General features: G+C 43.7%; 2 protein-coding genes across 2 annotated transcripts; both read left to right on the top strand.

The window, feature by feature from the left end:
* On the top strand, positions 1–2456 carry harbi1 (harbinger transposase derived 1). The gene is made up of 2 exons (XM_064312812.1): positions 1–1407; positions 1606–2456. The coding sequence occupies exons 1-2, from the start codon at positions 738–740 to the stop codon at positions 1980–1982; spliced, it is 1047 nt and encodes a 348-aa protein (XP_064168882.1). The 5' UTR covers positions 1–737; the 3' UTR covers positions 1983–2456.
* Positions 2457–2607: 151 nt separating this feature from the next.
* On the top strand, positions 2608–11983 carry zgc:110699 (uncharacterized protein LOC325371 homolog). The gene is given in 6 exon segments (XM_064313756.1): positions 2608–3629; positions 3914–3967; positions 4128–4220; positions 4904–5032; positions 8656–8749; positions 11728–11983. Coding segments are annotated over 6 exon segments (708 nt in total). The 5' UTR covers positions 2608–3547.
* Positions 11984–20230: the final 8247 nt, after the last annotated feature.

Below are 20230 nucleotides of genomic sequence, written 5' to 3' on the forward strand. Positions count from 1 at the left end.
GGGTTACACAGGAAGGTGAACCTTTCCGAGCTTCACAGCACTGCGGGTTGCAAAGCTCGCTCGTTAGCATTTATAATTCCAATTTAGACTAAAGAAACTACTAGCTGTCGTTAGCTATCTTGTAAACAGTGGTAACAATAATGATAATAGACCACAAATTGTTAGGCAAATAAGTGTAATTAGAGAATGTATTATTTCATCACAGTGTTTTGATTGCCGTCTTGTTTCAGGGTAACGTTTGGCTAGGTATCTAGTGCTACTTTTTAAATGTCGAACGGACTCATTTATCATGCTCACTAGCTTGCCACCAAAGTAACTTTTCTGTATCGGTTGTTTTATAATCTAGTGCTTTGTTAACCGACAACTGGTTGGCTACATTATAAAGGTGGCTAACTTGTGTATAGTAACGTTAGATAGCAGTAACACACATAGCTAACGTTGGCTAAGCGACGTTATCATAGTCTGTTTTGATTGCAGCGAATTATATACGAATGGTAGTCTAAAGTCGATTTCAAATGAATTATTATTAGCTATCTAGCTTTCTTTCTACATTTTTTTCAGCTAGCGTGCTGATATTCGTAGTATGGCAATTTAGTGATCTCTCGTTGATATATCATAGTATAATGTTAGCTGCAAAAAGCAACAAACGTTGAATGTTTTAATTTATACTTCTCCCTAAATTAGGGTAACCTGCATCTCGTCCGCGTTTCACAGACTGACTTGCAATATTATTTAAAATGGCAATTCCTATAGCTATCCTGGATTGTGACCTCCTGTTGCACGGTCGTGGGCACAAGACCCTGGATAGGTTTGATATAGAAACTGTATCTGATGAGTTTTTATTGACAACATTTGGCTTCCCGCGGGAATTCATATACTACTTGGTGGAGCTGCTGGGTGACACGTTGTCACGGCGTACCCAAAGGTCTCGAGCAATCAGTCCCGACGTACAAATACTCGCTGCCTTAGGTTTTTACACATCGGGGTCTTTCCAGACGCGAATGGGAGATGCCATCGGAATCAGTCAAGCCTCCATGAGTCGCTGCGTTACGAACGTGACAAAAGCGCTGGTCGAAAAGGCTTCCGAGTTTATTGGATTCACACGGGACGATGCCACTAAACAGCAGTCAAAAGAAGAGTTTTACAGGGTAGCCGGAATGCCTAACGTTGTGGGAGTGATAGACTGTGCCCATATCGCGATAAAAGCGCCCAATGCCGAGGACCTCTCTTTCGTGAATAAGAAGGGATTTCACTCCATTAATTGCCAACTCGTGTGCGATTCAAGGGGACTGCTGCTTAGCGCAGAGACGCATTGGCCAGGCAGTTTACAGGATAATGTAATATTCCAGCAATCCTCCGTGAGTAGGTTCTTTGAAGACCAGGATAACCAGGAAGGCTGGCTATTGGGTAAGCACAAGCATCCCGTTTCACCGTCTACTCATGTTGTCCCTACGACTATATGTCCATTTGTCTTGTATTTGTGTTAATCCATTGTCTGCTCTGTGACCTGCCATGATTCTGATACTGTATTTATTATCAGGAAGATAGACTTGCTGTGGGCATGTCTTCAACCTATTTGAGGTGTAATTATGCTGGGTCCTGCAGGTGACAACCAGTACCCTCTGAGGAAGTGGTTGATGACGCCCCTACAGTGCCCAGAAACCCCTGCCGATTACCGCTACAACCTGGCTCACACGGCCACACACGAGATCGTGGACAGAACGTTCCGGGCCATTCAGACGCGCTTCCGGTGCCTGGACGGGTCCAAGGGCTACCTGCAGTACTCGCCGGAGAAGTGCGCGCGCATCATCCTGGCCTGCTGCGTGCTGCACAACGTTTCGCTGCAGTCCGGCCTGGACGCCTGGACCTTCGAGAGGACCGAGACCCCCGACCAGGCCGAGGAAGCCTGCGAGCAGATGGACTCCCTGGACTCTGAGGCCTTCCGCATCCGCCAGGAGCTCATACTCAACCACTTCAGCTAGGCCGGCGGGGCCAGCCCTGTTCCTGCAGATCTGCCGTCCTGTAGGTTTGCACTGTAAGCCCAACCAGGCTCATTCAACAGCAAGGGAGCTTTGATGCGCTGCTAATTAGCAGAGTCAGGTGTGCCAAATCAAGGTTTAAATGAAAACCTACAGGAGGGTAGATCTCCAGGAACAGGGTTTGTTGTCACTGAGCTAGGAATTTCATGCCCCATTCTGGATGGTGGCCAGTCATACTGATGTATTAGTGACTGAAAATGGACACAGGGAACATCCATGTGTATTGAATGCTCTGGGGTCAGCATGTGTGACAAACTTTTTCTCATAATACCTACCACACCCCCCCCCCAAAAAAAAAGAAACCTGGAAATTGTTTGAAATTTTTGTTTTGTTTTGAAGAGCACCATATTAACTAGGCATGCATTTGATTAATTACCTGCGTTTTTATTTTTTTTAATAAAGGTATGTCATTTTCTACGCTGCACAACGATGTAACTTAATTAACTCCGGGCTGAATGTGTAGAGAAGTGTATTGTTGGATGGAAACTTTGACCATCCAGGGGGCACTTAAAGGTCAATTTGTCTGTTGTAGTTCAGTTTCCTGATGAAAAAATATCTCAAACACACTCTGAGTAGGCCTGCCATAAATTAAGAGGGAATTGCTGCCATCTTTGGTTCTTTGATGGAGTAATTGTTTTCCAGTTCACAGCTTTTGAACACTTTTCTCATGACCGTGTTAGTGACCAGAGGACACTCACTGCGACCCAAGGCGAACATAAATGATTATGTTTAGAAATATTTTTCCCAACATGTTATTTATTAATATGTTACCCATTTTCCGACGAAAGCGTTTATGCTACTGTAGTTCAATGCAGACCGGGTTCACCGCACAGCAGAGAGCTGAGTAATGAGACCTGGAAAAAGGGGCTTCTGCAAAAGGAAATCTGAATGGGACCAATGGAAAGTGGCTGGGGAAGAAGTTAAAATAACGGAAATGAGCAAGCGCCGATTATCATTACCACGGCTGCCGTTATGTGTGGGAAATTCGGTACAGATGAATGGAGATGGCGACTTGAAATGTCTTATCGCTCGCGAATTCCACATCGACATTTAAGGATAAGGAACAAAATATAGTATCCGGCTACGAATCAAGTCCAGGATTATGCAGCAATGTTCACGCGATATAGTTTTTTTTTTTTTTTCTAAATTAGATGTGAGCAAATATAACATCCCCAACAACGTAAGAAGTAAATGTATTTGAGATTTTTTATCCAGTTTTTACTGCGAGTCCGTTATTTTTTCTTTATTTAAATCTAGTTAGTGATACTTAAGAAAACAACATGGTAATCCAGTTATGAATCTGTTTTCACATAATTTAACCTTTTATCGTCACCCGTGGATGTGCCACGCGCTTCAAAGAAAATGATACGGAACAAATCAAAATGCTGATGTGCATCTACAAATGTATTTGTGATCATAGCATTTTTTTTCATCCCGCAGAAATGGTGTAAAACATTTGTGTGAGAGAAACTATTTAAAAGCCAACGTTTCCTTAGTACTGCCAAGACATGACCGACTGTGGACCAACGAGGAAACTGGCCCGGGCTAAACTGGTGGTCCTCGGACGAAGGAACTGTGGGAAGACGGGCAGAGGAATGATGATAAATTAGGCGCATTTATTAAAATAAAAATTTGATATTTTCATTGGTACGAGAGAGAACTAGTTGTGCATAATGACACCATGACGGGGAAAATAAAGGGATCATAGTACCTGGGAAAAGAAGTTTGAAACCAAATTCCCGTCCCCAAACACTTTTAACAATTGAAGTAAAAAATATGTTATACCTTTGTTTTCCAAACCATACCTTTTACATTTAAAATGTAATGGGCCTCAATGCACTCCCCAAGACACATTCTGTTCGGTTTCATTCAGCCCTGTGTGTGATTCATCACCCAGCGTTTCATTGGCGAGTGTGACCACAGAAAGGGTAAAGAGAAATTGAACCACATTTTACTGTAGTTATGCCAGCACACAGCTTAGCCTTGTAAAACATATTAAGTGAACACAGTTTAGCTTTATAAGCAGATTGCCAAGACAACACTTAACCTTATAAAGATGGCTGCTATTTCTCTGTCTTTGTTGCATAGAAGTAATCTACAGGTGTCAGAAAATTGTGGACAAAGATGTGATTGATTTGGAGATACTGGACACATCTAACAAGGTAAATATTTTGTGTTTCAGTGGAATTAAATTATTGGTTCACAGTTGGGATTCTGGTTACTCTGTCATTTCTCAAGTTGCATTGGTCTTTCTTGTGGCCTGTTTCTCGTTTCATGCAAACCTTTGTATCGCTTGTTTCCTGTTACTTGAAGATGATACTCCGCGGTAAGAACACAGCTCGAGACCAGGCTGTATTTTACTATGCTTTGACGTCTGTTATGAACTGTGGATAGACTGGAAGCAGATGTAACAGATATGCTGTATGACATCAAAAGCTGGAGAACTTCTCCACTCATCAAAGCTGAGCAGGGCCTGCTCTAAACCCTGCAGTCAGAAAGCCTTTGTAATAGCACATCTCTCTCAGCTGAAATGAGAAACTGATCCTTTCTCACCAAAAGATAAGCCTTGCGTTCTCTGTCTGTCCGTCTGTCTGCCTGTCCGTCCGTCTGTCTGCCTGCCTGTCCGTTCGTCTGTCTGCCCGCCTGTCTGTCCGCCCATCTGTCTGTCTGCCCGTCTGTCTGTCTGTCTGTCTGCCCGTCTGTCTGCCTGTCCGTCCGTCTGTCTGCCTGTCCGTTCGTCTGTCTGCCCATCTGTCTGTCTGTCTGCCCATCTGTCTGTCTGTCTGCCCATCTGTCTGTCTGCCCGTCTGTCTGTCTGTCTGTCCGTCTGTCTGTCTGTGTTTGTTAGTGTGAGGGGCCTGCAGACAGTTCCGTTGAGAGCTCCATTAAATGGGGAGAGGGATTTCTCCTTGTGTACGCCATCACAGACCACTGCAGCTTTGAGTCTGCCTCGCGTCTGAAGAGGCAGTTCGACCTCGTCGAGCAGACTGTGGGTGAGGAGGCCAGTCTTTGCTCGTTCCTCTGCAGTCCTCCCCAGGAGGCCGGCAGCTGTGGTAGTGATGCTGATGGCTGCATTGGCGGCCATTTCATGTGGCCGAGTGCATAGTGGGTCTATGGGTCAAGGCTGGCTCTTGGATATTTGACTGTGTAGTGTCTGAGAGCACAAGGAAGCTCTGTGCCATACTAGACGACACATCCGTACCCTTGTAAGGAATTTTAACTGAAGTGCTTTCCATGCGGTGGTGGAAATGGCTTGGCAAGGTCCAGTAATGGCATTCCCTCACATGTAAATCAGTCCAGTTTTTAGCAGGGCTGCACGATACACCAAATCACATTTTTTTACTCGTCGAAGAACCGCCACATATTGGTGATCTTTCATCTTTTTTTTTTCTTTAATCATACCCAATGCAGTAGTAAAAGTCTGGGGCCATGTGAAATGCTTCTGAGATCAAAAAATAAAAAATAAAAAATCAATGATATCTACTGGGTGTTAAAAAGACAGCCAATCAGCATAAAGTTAGTAGAGCTTCTATGTGATCATGTGATTTGTTTTTGCAATCACAGGGAAGCTGCACAGCCTTGCTGCTGATTGGCTCTTGTCAGCACCCAGTAAATAACAGTGATGTTCTTGTTTTCCCCAGAAGATTTTTACATGGCCCCTGACATTTTGTTGTTTACTACCGCATCAGGTATGATTCAACTGTCAATCTGTAATTTTGTTACGTAAAAAAATAACATATTTGATACCTTCTTGTAATGGAATTTTTGTAGCAATATTGATTCAATGCATTTGCGTACTGCTCCTTCCACTGGTGGTGTCAGGTGCGATACTTCTGCCACGTATTCAGATTTGATGAGGCATGCACGGACCATTGCATGACGAATGCGGAAGAGCATGGGCATTAAAACCAGAAACCCTCCTCCAGATCTCTGCTGACGTCTAAAGAAGGCTGCGGAAGGGAAACACCGATGGTTGAAAGCGCTAGTTTTGGTTGCTTAGGCCTACAAATTTGAAATGGCTGAAAAATCAATGAAAAGAACACCTTCTTCAGATAATAACCCACCAGCTGAAGTGACCAAAAAAAGGAAACCCCGATGATCAGAAGGCACGCTTAGCCTAACAGTCTCGCATCGATACCTAACGTATTCTCTGCCCATTCTTACTTTTACAGAGATGCGGATAAAAATAGTGAAAGGGAGTGTATGTACTTACGTCATCTTGGTACCAAACGTTAGCCTTCCCATTTGTTGCGGTTATGTTTCTAACAGTAGGCCTAAAACTTATGTAAACACGTGTTGACATTTTGACATTAAGTTTGGTACGTTGCTCAATAACAAACTGTTGGGACAACCAGTGCCCCCAGTATGTCGCTAAATCCACCTGAAGTGAAAAATTACAGAGACACTTTAAAAATAAAAATGACAAGAAAATAGCCTATGTGGACCATGGCAACAGTTACTCTAATTACAATTTAAAAAACCATGCTTAAATATATCAGGATTGTCCAATCTTACTTGAAAATGGCCAGTGTGAATGCAAGTTTTTGTTTTAGCCTAGCTGTAAGACACCCAATTCTACTTAAGGTCATGATTGAAGACCATGATTAGTTAAATAGTTTAATCTGGTGTTGTAGTGCTGGCCTAAAACCAAAACCTGCACCCACATCGGCCATTTTTGGATAAGATTGTACACCCTTAAAAAATATGGAGGCAGAATAATGCATGCGGACGAGGATGGGAAAATAGCTGTGAGTGTGTGTGCTCTGTGAGTGTGTGCTGCTCTGTGAGTGTGTGAGCTCTGTGAGTGTGTGCTCTGTGAGTGTGAGCTGCTCTGTGAGTATGTGAGCTGCTCTGTGAGTATGTGAGCTCTGTGAGAGTTTGTGCTCTGTGAGTGTGAGCTGCTCTGTGAGTGTGTGCTGCTCTGTGAGTGTGTGCTGCTCTGTGAGTGTGTGCTCTGTGAGTGTGAGCTGCTCTGTGAGTGTGTGCTCTGTGAGTGTGAGCTGCTCTGTGAGTGTGTGAGCTCTGTGAGTGTGAGCTGCTCTGTGAGTGTGAGCTGCTCTGTGAGTGTGTGCTGCTCTGTGAGTGTGTGCTCTGTGAGTGTGTGAGCTCTGTGAGTGTGTGTGCTCTGTGAGTGTGAGCTGCTCTGTGAGTGTGTGCTCTGTGAGTGTGAGCTGCTCTGTGAGTGTGTGTGCTCTGTGAGTGTGTGCTGCTCTGTGAGTGTGTGAGCTGCTCTGTGAGTGTGTGCTGCTCTGTGAGTGTGTGAGCTTCTCTGTGAGTGTGTGCTCTGTGAGTGTGTGCTGCTCTGTGAGTGTGTGAGCTGCTCTGTGAGTGTGTGCTCTGTGAGTGTGAGCTGCTCTGTGAGTGTGTGAGCTCTGTGAGTGTGAGCTGCTCTGTGAGTGTGTGAGCTGCTCTGTGAATGTGTGCTGCTCTGTGAGTGTGTGCTGCTCTGTGAGTATGTGAGCTCTGTGAGTGTGTGAGCTGCTCTGTGAGTATGTGAGCTCTGTGAGTGTGAGCTGCTCTGTGAGTGTGTGCTCTGTGAGTGTGAGCTGCTCTGTGAGTGTGTGAGCTCTGTGAGTGTGTGCTGCTCTGTGAGTGTGTGAGCTCTGTGAGTGTGAGCTGCTCTGTGAGTGTGTGCTCTGTGAGTGTGTGCTGCTCTGTGAGTGTGAGCTCTGTGAGTGTGTGCTGCTCTGTGAGTGTGATGTCTGTGAGTGTGTGCTCTATGAGTGTGTGTGCTCTGTGAGTGTGTGTGCTCTATGAGTGTGAGCTGCTCTGTGAGTGTGTGAGCTCTGTGAGTGTGAGCTGCTCTGTGAGTGTGTGAGCTCTCTCAGTGTGTGTGCTCTGAGTGTGTGTGAGCTCTGTGAGTGTGTGTGCTCTATGAGTGTGAGCTGCTCTGTGAGTGTGTGAGCTCTGTGAGTGTGTGTGCCATGTGAGTGTGATGTCTGTGAGTGTGTCAGCTCTGTGAGTGTGTGCTGCTCTGTGAGTGTGTGAGCTCTGTGAGTGTGTGATGCTCTGTGAATGTGTGAGCTCTGTGAGTGTGTGCTCTGTGAGTGTGATCTCTGTGAGTGTAGGTGCCCTGTGATTGTGATGTCTGTGAGTGTGTGTGCTCTGTGATTGTGATCTCTGTGAGTGTGATCTCTGTGAGTGTGAGCTGCTCCATGAGTGTGTGTGTTCTGTGAGTGTGATGTCTGTAAGTGTGTGTTCTGTGAGTGTTGGCTGCTCCATGAGTGTGTGTGTGTGTGCTGTGTGAGTGTGTTAGCTCTGTAATTGTGTGCTTTGTAAGTGTGATGTCTGTGAGAGTTTGTGCTCTGTGAGTGTGTGTGCTCTGTGAGTGTGATGTCTGTGAGAGTTTGTGATCTGTGAGTATGTGTGCTCTGTGAGTGTGTGTGCTCTGTGAGTGTGATGTCTGAGTGTGTGTGTAGTCTGTGAGTGTTTGAGCTCTGTGAGTGTGATGTCTGAGTGTGTGTGTAGTCTGTGAGTGTTTGAGCTCTGTGAGTGTGATGTCTGAGTGTGTGTGTAGTCTGTGAGTGTTTAAGTTCTGTGAGTGTGATGTCTGTGAGTGTGTGAGCTCTGAGAGTGTTCTCTGTGGACCCTCAACAGCGCTTCTGCCTTTCACCAGGTGTCCAAACTGTAATCGTGGCCAACAAGAGCGATATCTAGAGCGGACGGGTTGTGGCGATGGAGGAGGGGCAGACTCTCGCCAACAGCCTGAGGTTAACATTTGACCTTTTGCATTACATCCGGAGAGCATTCATGAAAGGGCACCAAAACACTAATATTTTAAAGCAGCTAGCATCACCCAGGGTGGGAGGCGATTGAGCCAAGCATGGAATATGAATGGCCATTCCCAGCTGAGGGGGAAAAAGGCAACAGGACATCCAGCAGGAATGGCGACTGTCTGCGGTCAGTTACTGTTACCTCTGTGGCCAGTTACATACTTTAAATCAGGGCCGCCCAGCCCTATTCCTGGAGATCTGCCATCCTGCAGGTTTTCATTTCAACCCTAATTTGGCGTGCCCAAATCCAGAGGTGAGCAGCTCAAGGAGACCTCTAGCTTCGAATGAGATGTGCTTTGTTGGGCTTGGAGTGAAAACCTACAGGATAGTAGATATCTAGGAAGAGGGTTGGGCATCCTTGCTCTTGTTTCTGAATGAGGCGTTCGCTTTGTTAGAAAAACTACTGCAAGCGACAAAGCAGTTCTCGAGGTTGCACATGATTTTTCTGAGAAAACAAACTTATTAATTTTGGTTGTAACTATTTCCTGTGGGGCATGCAACCTGAACATCTGGCAATATATTAAAAAACTGATATTTATGTTTATAACGGTGACTAAATTCTGTGAAATTTATCTGTTCGTATGTAAAACCAATGAAAATATTACTGTACAAATGCTTTTTGAGCTACTTGGAAGTGAACAGTGAAAACAAATGTTTGTGTCATATTTTTTATGTTTGTTTGAATTAGCAGGTAGGTTGATATTTTTGCATCTATTGTAGACTGGCATCCATGCTGGTTTGTCGAGAATGTAATAAGGTGACATAGGCTTTCTGGTTGTGACAGGCTATGGTTATGATGTACATAGTATGAGATTCTTTGAATGCTTGTGATGTTTATTCTACCACAATATAAGTGTAAGTCCTGGTGTAAAATTTCTCACTATATTTGGAACACATAATTGTATTTGCAGGTCGAACTTATTAGACTTGTGAAAAACGCTGTCAGCTGCCGCCCCTTTTTTGAAGCACAGTCCCCCACTGAATCTCCCACAATGCCCCAGTAAATCTCCCACAGTGCCCCAGTGAATCTCCCACAATGCCCCAGTGAATCTCGTATATCCCACAATGCCCCAGTGAATCTCGCACAGTCCCCCAGTGAATCTCCCACAATGCCCCAGTGAATCTCGTATATCCCACAATGCCCCAGTGAATCTCGGACAATCCCCCAGTGAATCTTACACATTCCCCCAGTGAATCTCCCACAATGCCCCAGCGAATCTCACACAGTCCCCCAGTGAATCTCCAACAGTGCCCCAGTGAATCTCCCACAATGCCCCAGCGAATCTCACACAGTCCCCCAGTGAATCTCGTATATCCCACAATGCCCCAGTGAATCTCGGACAATCCCCCAGTGAATCTTACACATTCCCCCAGTGAATCTCCGACAATGCCCCAGCGAATCTCACACAGTCCCCCAGTGAATCTCACACAGTCCCCCAGTGAATATCCCACAATGCCCCAGTGAATATCCCACAATGCCCCAGCGAATCTCACACAGTCCCCCAGTGAATCTCGTATATCCCACAATGCCCCAGTGAATCTCGGACAATCCCCCAGTGAATCTTACACATTCCCCCAGTGAATCTCCGACAATGCCCCAGCGAATCTCACACAGTCCCCCAGTGAATCTCGTATATCCCACAATGCCCCAGTGAATCTCGGACAATCCCCCAGTGAATCTTACACATTCCCCCAGTGAATCTCCACATGCCCCAGCGAATCTCACAACAGTCCCAATGCCCAGTGAATCTCGCAGTCCCCCAATGAATCTCACACAGTCCCCCAGTGAATTTCCCACAGTGCCCCAGTGAATCTCACACAGTCCCCCAGTGAATCTCACACAGTCCCCCAGTGAATTTCCCACAGTGCCCCAGTGAATCTCACACAGTCCCCAAGTGAATATCCCACAATGCCCCAGTGAATATCCCACAATGCCCCAGTAAGTCTCGCAGTCCCCCAATGAATCTCACACAGTCCCCCAGTGAATTTCCCACAGTGCCCCAGTGAATCTCACAGTCCCCCAGTGAATATCCCACAATGCCCCAGTGAATATCCCACAATGCCCCAGTAAGTCTTGCAGTCCCCCAATGAATCTCACACAGTCCCCCAGTGAATTTCCCACAGTGCCCCAGTGAATCTCACACATTCCCCCAGTGAATCTTCCACAATGCCCCAGTGAATCTCGCACAATTCCCCAGTGAATCTCGCACAGTGCCTCAGTGAATCTCGTACATCCCACAATGCCCCAGTGAATCTCGAACAGTCCCCCAGTGAATCTCCCACAATGCCCCAGTGAATCTCGCACATTCCCCCAGTTAATCTTGCACATTCTCCCAGTGAATCTCCCACAATGCCCCAGTGAATCTCACACAGTCCCCCAGTGAATTTCCCACAATGCCCCAGTGAATCTCCCACAATGCCCCAGTGAATCTCCCACAATGCCCCAGTGAATCTCACACAGTGCCCCAGTGAATCTCGAGCAATGCCCCAGTGAATTTCCCACAATGCCCCAGTGAATCTCGAGCAATGCCCCAGTGAATCTCACACAGTCCCCCAGTGAATCTCCCACAATGCCCCAGTGAATCTCACACAGCGCCCCAGTGAATGTCCCACAATGCCCCAGTGAATCTCACAGTCCCCCAGTAAATCTCCCACAATGCCACATTGAATCTCACAGTCCCCCAGTAAATCTCCCACAATGCCCCAGTGAATCTCGCACAGTGCCCCAGTAAATTTCCCACAGCGCCCCAGTGTATCTCCCACAATGCCCCAGTGAATTTCCCACAGCGCCCCAGTGAATCTCGCAGTTGCGGATGGGACAGGAGGCTTCACGCGCACTTTGTGGGGGGAAAACAGGGGCGTGAGACTGACCCAAGTGTGAGGTTTACTTCTCAAACGGCGCGTTTCCTTGGCAGGTGTGGCCTCTCCGAGCTGTCGGTGGCAGCGGGCTGGGGGGTGGTGGAGACGGCAGTCTCCTTGCTGGTGAGGGAAATGAGGGCGGAGGCCTACAGGCACCTGCTGACCAGGGACAAGTGCTCGCGTGTCCTGCAGGTGAGCCAGACCCTGAGCCAGCTCACACGCATGGGGCCTGGCTGCGGTGGATCTCAAGGGCCCACAAACTCAGCCCTGGGGACTCACAGAGCCAGCTGGTTTCCAATCTACAACCTCTGAATTGTTTATTATTATTAATCAGACACTTTGAATGTTTGCTGTGGGATAGTTTACCTTCTTAAGGCCAAATTGTGTCAGAAATAGCTATGCACACCATGAAGAATCAATGTCCCATATTAGCATCCCAGGACATTTTTTTTCAGTCAGATTATTATTATCAGCAGATATTTCTGTAATGTGCTCAAGGGCAAATGATTCCTTCGGAAAGCAGGTACATTTTTTAATCACTGGGATCCTAAAGTGTGAACAGCTGGTCAGGTAAACTAAACCATTAATAGACAATGAATAGTTTATAGATAAAGAAAATGGCAATTAATCAAACCTGCATTGTATAAGAGCTTTCATCATCCTTCACTAATCCAGAGGACGACCAAAACACAAACCTGCTCACACAGCAGAGGATGACCAAAACACAAACCCACACGCACAGCAGAGGATGACCAAAACACAAACCCACACGCACATCTGAGGATGACCAAAATACAAACCTGCACACACAACAGAGGATGACCAAACCTCAAACCTGCACACAGGTAGAGGAAGACCAAAACATAAACCCACTCGCCCAGCAGAGGATGACCAAAACACAAACCCACAAACACAGCAGAGGGTGACTAAAACACAAACCCACACACACATCAGAGGATGACTAAAACACAAACCCACACACACAGGCAGACCTGGGACCTGCCGTGGGCAGCTGGAAACACAGTGTGCTGATGACCCAGGGGCTGCACTAGACAAACACATTTTCCACACAGCTATGCACACCTATTCTACCCCCTACTCACTCACAAAAATGGGAAGCACAAATCTTTTTCATTCTTACAGTTACAGTGGCATTCTGTGATATATGAAAATAAGTCTCTAAACAGTACCTGTTGCTATTCACTGTTGCTCACTCCCAATCATGCTCACACCCAATCATGCACATACCCAATCATACGTATACCCAATCATGCACATACCCAATCATGCTCACTCCCAATCATGCGCATATCCAATCATGCACATACCCAATCATGCACATACCCAATCATGCTCATACCCAATCATGCTCACACCCATTCATACGCATACCCAATCATGCACATACCCAATCATGCACATACCCAATCATGCACATACCCAATAATGCACACTCCCAATCATGCTCACACTTAATCATGCGCATATCCAATCATGCACATAGCCAATCATGCTCACTCCCAATAATGCTCACACCCAATCATGCACATACCCAATCATGCACATACCCAATCATGCGCATATCCAATCATGCACATACCCAATCATGCTCACACCCATTCATACGCATACCCAATCATGCACATACCCAATCATGCACATACCCAATCATGCACATACCCAATAATGCTCACTCCCAATCATGCTCACACTTAATCATGCGCATATCCAATCATGCACATAGCCAATCATGCTCACTCCCAATAATGCTCACACCCATTCATACGCATATCCAATCATGCACATACCCAATAATGCTCACTCCCAATCATGCTCACACTTAATCATACGCATATCCAATCATGCACATACCCAATCATGCTCACACCCATTCATACGCATATCCAATCATGCACATACCCAATCATACGCATACCCAATCATACGTATACCCAATCATGCACATACCCAATAATGCTCACTCCCAATCATGCTCACACTTAATCATACACATATCCAATCATGCACATACCCAATCATGCACATACCCAATAATGCTCACTCCCAATCATGCTCACACTTAATCATACACATATCCAATCATGCACATATCCAATCATGCACATACCCAATCATGCACATACCCAATCATGCTCACTCCCAATCATGCTCACTCCCAATCATGCTCACACCCAATCATGCGCATATCCAATCATGCACATAGCCAATCATGCTCACTCCCAATAATGCTCACACCCATTCATACGCATATCCAATCATGCACATACCCAATAATGCTCACTCCCAATCATGCTCACACTTAATCATACGCATATCCAATCATGCACATACCCAATCATGCTCACACCCATTCATACGCATATCCAATCATGCACATACCCAATCATACGCATACCCAATCATGCACATACCCAATCATGCTCACACCCAATCATACGCATATCCAACCATGCTCATGGCAAATCATGCTCAGTCAGCAATGCTCATCACAGAAATATTCCTGGCCAAGGTAAGATTTTTGACCATAAAAAAATGGAACCTGAAACTGATCTGAAAAATTCATACTGCAGGAAAAAGATTAATGTCTCAACATTATGACCATTGTGTGAAATGAAGAGGGGAGAGGTCCAAAGTTTTATTTTTTCTTATTTTATTTAGCAAAATGGTAAAATAAATAAATACAAATTGATCAAATGCTCCTAATTTCCACTTCTTTAAATGTTTTCTAAAGTATTTGCTAAACACTGCATACAAATAACTTACAGGAGAGGTAAGGAAACAGCGGTTCATCAACATCAGGCAAAAAATAAACACTCCTTTTTTAAATCATTGTGAAAAATACAATAACCAACTTCAGACAGTGTAATAAACAATTGTACACATATTTCAGCAAACCAGGTGTACCTGTATAGCTACAATGGATCTTTGTTTCGTGTTTAACAAAGTGGAAGATTTTTTTGTACTTTTTTCTTTCTTCTGAGCACACTTAAAAATAAAAGGGCTCATTGGAATTACATTAGATGAGGTAAAAAAAAAAAAAAAAAAGGAGGGGGCGTAACAGTGAGGTCACTAATAATATTGTGATGATGAGGGAACAACAGAAGGCCACAGTAGACTTGATATAATGTGACGTGATGTAGCAACAGCATATGGCGATATGCCAGTGAAATATGCACGAGTTTGGGATGGGAATGGGTGGAACCCCGTGGTGATTCCTCAGTAAAAATGCAGCTCGGTACACAAGCAGGCGTTAAGAGACTGCTGAGCTGAGAAAGCTGCAATTCAGCTGGTAGCACTTAACGCTCCACATGGACTGTTTACCAAACTTCTTTGCCAGTGACTACGGAGTTAAACGGAAAGACCCTTCCAGAACACAGAACATCAACAACATTTGAACCGACGGAAGGTCTTTCTCTGATGGACAAATCCCTGGTGATGCGAAGCAAGAAGCAGAAATGTACAGTCTTATTAACAAATGAACCGATATGTATTCAAAATGCATATAAAAGGCATATAAAAACAGAAAGCACAAACAGACTCTTTGGGTACATCAAAATCATGAATGCTTCAATTTGTACAATATGTGGCTTATATATATACAAAAAAGCGCTCCTGAATACTTAAAATTTGGAGTTGAATCCCTCAAAATGAGTCCCATAGCATTCCTTGTGATACAGTGGGCTCCAGAATTATTGGCACCCTTAATAAAAATTTAGAAAAAAGGCTGCATATAATACATGACAGATAATAATCTATATGTTATGTTCAAACATATGGGAAAACTATATACTTTTATTTCAATACATTTACTGTCATGCTTCAATGTTTTTTTATTAAGTTATCTAATTTTTTCTGAAAACCATAGGTGCCATAATTATTGGCACCCCTAACAATTATTGTGCGTAAAATCAAACAAAATGAAATTGGCAGTACAATTTTACTTAATTTAGTTCATCTCAGTCTAAAGGAACTATATTGTGTCATTCCATCACTTCCAGTTTCACTATAGAATAAAAAGTAGGTAACAAGCATACAAAATCCCTTGGATGGGAAAAGCCAAATAACTGTCAATTCAGAAGAGACCGATGGTAATTTACCGTCACAAGTCTGGTAAAGGTGTAAAACATATGGAATGGTTGCAGATTTGCCAGAAAGAGGAAGCAAGTGCACAGTGTCCCCACGGACGGTGAGAAAGATGGTGAAGGAGGCCATTAATAACCCAAGGATCACTGTTTAAGAATTGCAGAGATCGGTTTGTTTCTTGCAGTCAACAAGTCTAAAAAAAACATAAAATGGCACCTCCATACCAACTAACTCTTTGGAAGGGTGGCACGAAGACAGCCCTTACTGAGCACAATAAACAAAACCAAGAATCTGGAGCTTGCCAAACCTCATTGGAATTATGACTGGAAGAGAGTGCTATCGTCAGATGAGACCAAAATTGAACGTTTTGGCCATACACACCATCGACATGTTTGGTGGCAAAAGAGGAATGCATACAGGAGAAACACCTCAAACCTACTGTCAAATATGGAGGTGGGTCATTGATATTTTGGAGATGTTTTGCTGGCAGTGGTCCCGGGTCACTATTTTAGATCAACGGCACAATGAATTCAACAAAGTCCTAGGAATTTTTGGCAGAAAATTTGGTTGTCTCTGCTATGAAGCTAGGACTTGGTCATAGGTAGATTGTCCAGCAGGACAATGACTCCAAGCATTACAATTTAAACAAAAATGCTTAAGTGAAATCAACATCCATGTTTTCCAATGGCCATCTCAGCCTCCAGACTTAAATTCCATCAAAAACCTGTGGTCTGAACTGAAGGTCCATAAGCGCAATCCCAAAGATATCAATGATTCTGAAACGTTCTATATGGAGCAATGGTCAAAAATCCCTCCAAATGTGTTCTCTAACCTTATCACAAATGATAGAAAAAGATTCATGGCTGTCATCTTTGCCAGGGGTGTTTTCACAAAGTATTAAACCAGGGGTGCCAATAATAGTGGAACCTGTTTTTTGGGGAAATAGACTAAAATAAAAAGACTTTGGTTGATTCCAATGAATCATTAATCAAGCACACTAGTTTACACATGTTGGAAAATAAAGCTTATGTCAATAACTGTATTTTTAGTTCAGCTTTTTTATTTTTAAAGCATTTTTTTGCCTATTTATCAAGTTTATCAATAATTCTGGAGCCCACTGTACATCACCAAAGGCAGGGCTGAATCAGTGTCATTTACTCGTTCCAAAGGAAAGAAATAAGCAAATTCTCATTTTTGTTTGGATCCACTAGAAAGTCTGCACAGGTCACAGAGCAAGACGTGTTCCGGATTCTCCCTCGTATGAGACTCATTTTCGGTCCCTAGATGAGTCCTTTCGGTCCCTAGATGAGTCCTTTCGGTCCCTAGATGAGTCCTTTCGGTCCCTAGATGCGTCCTTTCGGTCCCTAGATGAGTCCTTTCGGTCCCTAGATGAGTCCTTTCGGTCCCTAGATGAGTCCTTTCGGTCCCTAGATGAGTCCTTTCGGTCCCTAGATGAGTCCTTTCGGTCCCTAGATGAGTCCTTTCGGTCCCTAGATGTGTCCTTTCCGTCCCTAGATGTGTTCTTTCATCATTTGTTCATCAGAAATATGGATTACTTTGCGTTAAAAAAAGATGAACTGCAATTTTGTGGAAAAAGTTTAAAAAATTTAAAAAAAACAATGCATATTTACAAAATATTAAACAAGTTGACAAAAATTATAAGGCATACATTTCATTGTACTGGTTGGTCAGCTGCAAGGATGAACTCAGAAGGCTTCCTGGTTCAAACACTCGCAGCACTTTAATCTTCAGGCCTCATTGTCACAGATGTAGTTCATAAATACTATACCAGCCAAATGGCTGAATACAGTGGTGAGTTGGAACATGCTAATAATGTCTGTACCACAAACTGCGGAAAACGATGTAATGGTCACTACTCCCCTGGTTAATCTGCTTACATACAAATCACTCCGACTGATCGTTTTGATAAGGAACCAAAGCTCAGTTCTGGAGTAGAAGATAACACAGAGATTCCCATTTGATTTCCTTTCATAGACATCTGTCCTTCTAATTACAATCTAAAAAAAAATAAAAAATAATACTAAGAACGTGTTAAATCATAAAGTGAATCACAACATCTGGAACTCAAACATTGTTACACGTTTGCAATCACATCTACTTAATTTGCATCTGAAAGTTCTTGTGCATTTCAACTTACAAAACCACGATCCTTTTTTAAAAGACCAAAACATAATTTTAGAACAGGTTCCAGTAAAACAACTTTCTAATGGCGGCAATTAAAATTCTCAGATGTCATATTAACAGTACCCAGAAAAACGTTCCCATCGAATTAGAGATGGATGGCAGGTCTCCCTTTACATTGAATTTCCCCAAATACTTTCAACATACAACTCGTTCATTACGACAATTAATATCTTAAGGCAGGGGTCCTTGATCTTATCCAAAAAGGGCCGGTGTGGGTGCAGGCTTTCATTCCATCCAAGCAATAATACACCTGGCTCTAACAGTCAACCACTAGTGTCTTTGCTAAGGACCCTGATTAGTAGAATCAGGTGTGTTGTAGAATCATCACTGCTTGGTTGGAACAAAAGCCTACACCCACACCGGCCCTTTCTGGATGAGACTGAGGAAGTGAACTTCTGTACAATGCTTTTTTTGACAGTCAACCTCAAAGGGTTGGAGGAAGAAGTGGGATGAATTAAAACTAGTAGCAGGATGGTGGATACACGATAGACTATGGTGTACTTACTGATATGTAAAAACAATGAAAAATTGAATTGAATAAAAAGCACACATCTGTGAAACTGCTTTGTGCTTTTGGTCTTTTTTTGCTTTCATGACTTTGAATTTGGTCAGTCGAGGGGAGCAGCAGAAAGGCTGATGATGTGAGTGCGGTCTGAAGACTCAAATACCCTGGGGCCACAGGCACTCTGCGAAAGGAGGAATGCTTCAGGGCTGAAAGAAGACTTCAGGGAGTCAGCAGTGAAACCGGGATGTGGCCACAGGGAAACAGACACAGAGATCTCTCCCGCGGACACCGCGTCCGAGTTTCCAGAAGATTCCAGGGCCTCGTGCGTTCACATGCGCGGTAGATCCTACGAAGCTGCAATGCCCTTTAAACCATGTCCACAGAAGCTCCATGGACTGCACTCTTAAACTGCCATAGACCTGACCAGACCTTTTCTGTGTATAACAAGCCTGAGAGCCAGTCTGATAGCATGTAAACATAATTCATCCTCTGTTATGAGCACGTTCTTTCACAAGCTTGCACCCTAGAATGGAGGGTGATTAGAAAATAAATACATTAAAAATAACCAATTTTGTGTTTTAATATGGCAGTATCAAGATCAAGCATCTACACATTTTACATCCTGGTCTTGTGGTTGTTATGGCAACAGTAGTACACATTTTACTTCCTGGTCTCGTGTTGCAAAAAATTTCACACGGGTAAGACTTCCTCTGAGACTGAGTGTCTCTTTCAAGCGTCCTCAGGTTGTTTCACAAAACTTGCGGCCTGATCAAGTCATAAAATCAGACGAGCATGAGCATCTTCAGGAGAAATTTTGTTCTGTGTGAAATTCTGAGTTTGAAGAGGAGACATATCTCCTTAAACAGCATATACATTTTTGGAAGCAGTCATTTAAGCTAACCTCCATTTTGATGTGGAGAATGTAGTTTGAGCACTCCCACCCCCCTCCCCCTCACTTACATCCTATCCTGTAAGAACACACATTTTACAAGCCCTACCGCTACATGTGTGAGCTGCCCACTCCAACATACTAGGGAAACCCCACAAATATTCTGCAAAATGTCTCACAAATTGCAAGAGGAAAATGTAAAAATGTAAATAAACTAAGATGATGTCTTTATCCTGGTCCACCCAGTTAACAAATTATGTATGAACAAACAAGCAAAAATCTCTGTTTTTTCCTGATCTTAAAAAAAGTTTTTTTTTTTTTTTAATGTAACAAGCTTGTGCTTTACATTCAAGGTTTGTTTTCACACAGCTGCTGTACTAGCCTTACAAAGCTTCAGATTTGCCCTTCTTAGAATGGAAACTTTTTGTGAAATTTCAGGCCTATTTTAGAGAAATAGTAAGTGTACAAATGGTACCATTTTTCGCCTTTTGTTTCATTCAGTTTTGCTAAAACAAAACATCCCTGCTGGATTTGGCTGCAATAGCATTTGGCAGTTCAGAATTTCACAGATAATTTCACCTGCACAAATCCTCTATAAAAAAAGAAAGATATTTACATAATCTATTCCAGTACTAACACCGTTTAATAGAAATAACTGTTTTGTAAAACAGAAAAGCAGTGGAAAAAGATTTTTCTTATTTTTCTGAAGCTGAGGAAGACCTGAATACCCTTTCCTTTAAAATAAACGCTGCTCAGAAATTATCTTTGTTTTCTGAGATTGTTCTTCACAACTTTGAGATCAGTACCTGGAAAGTTGATGCACTGACCCAAAAAAAAAAGGAATTTCACAAAATTG

Source organism: Anguilla rostrata, chromosome 16, assembly GCF_018555375.3.
Source record: "Anguilla rostrata isolate EN2019 chromosome 16, ASM1855537v3, whole genome shotgun sequence".
NCBI lineage: Eukaryota > Metazoa > Chordata > Actinopteri > Anguilliformes > Anguillidae > Anguilla > Anguilla rostrata.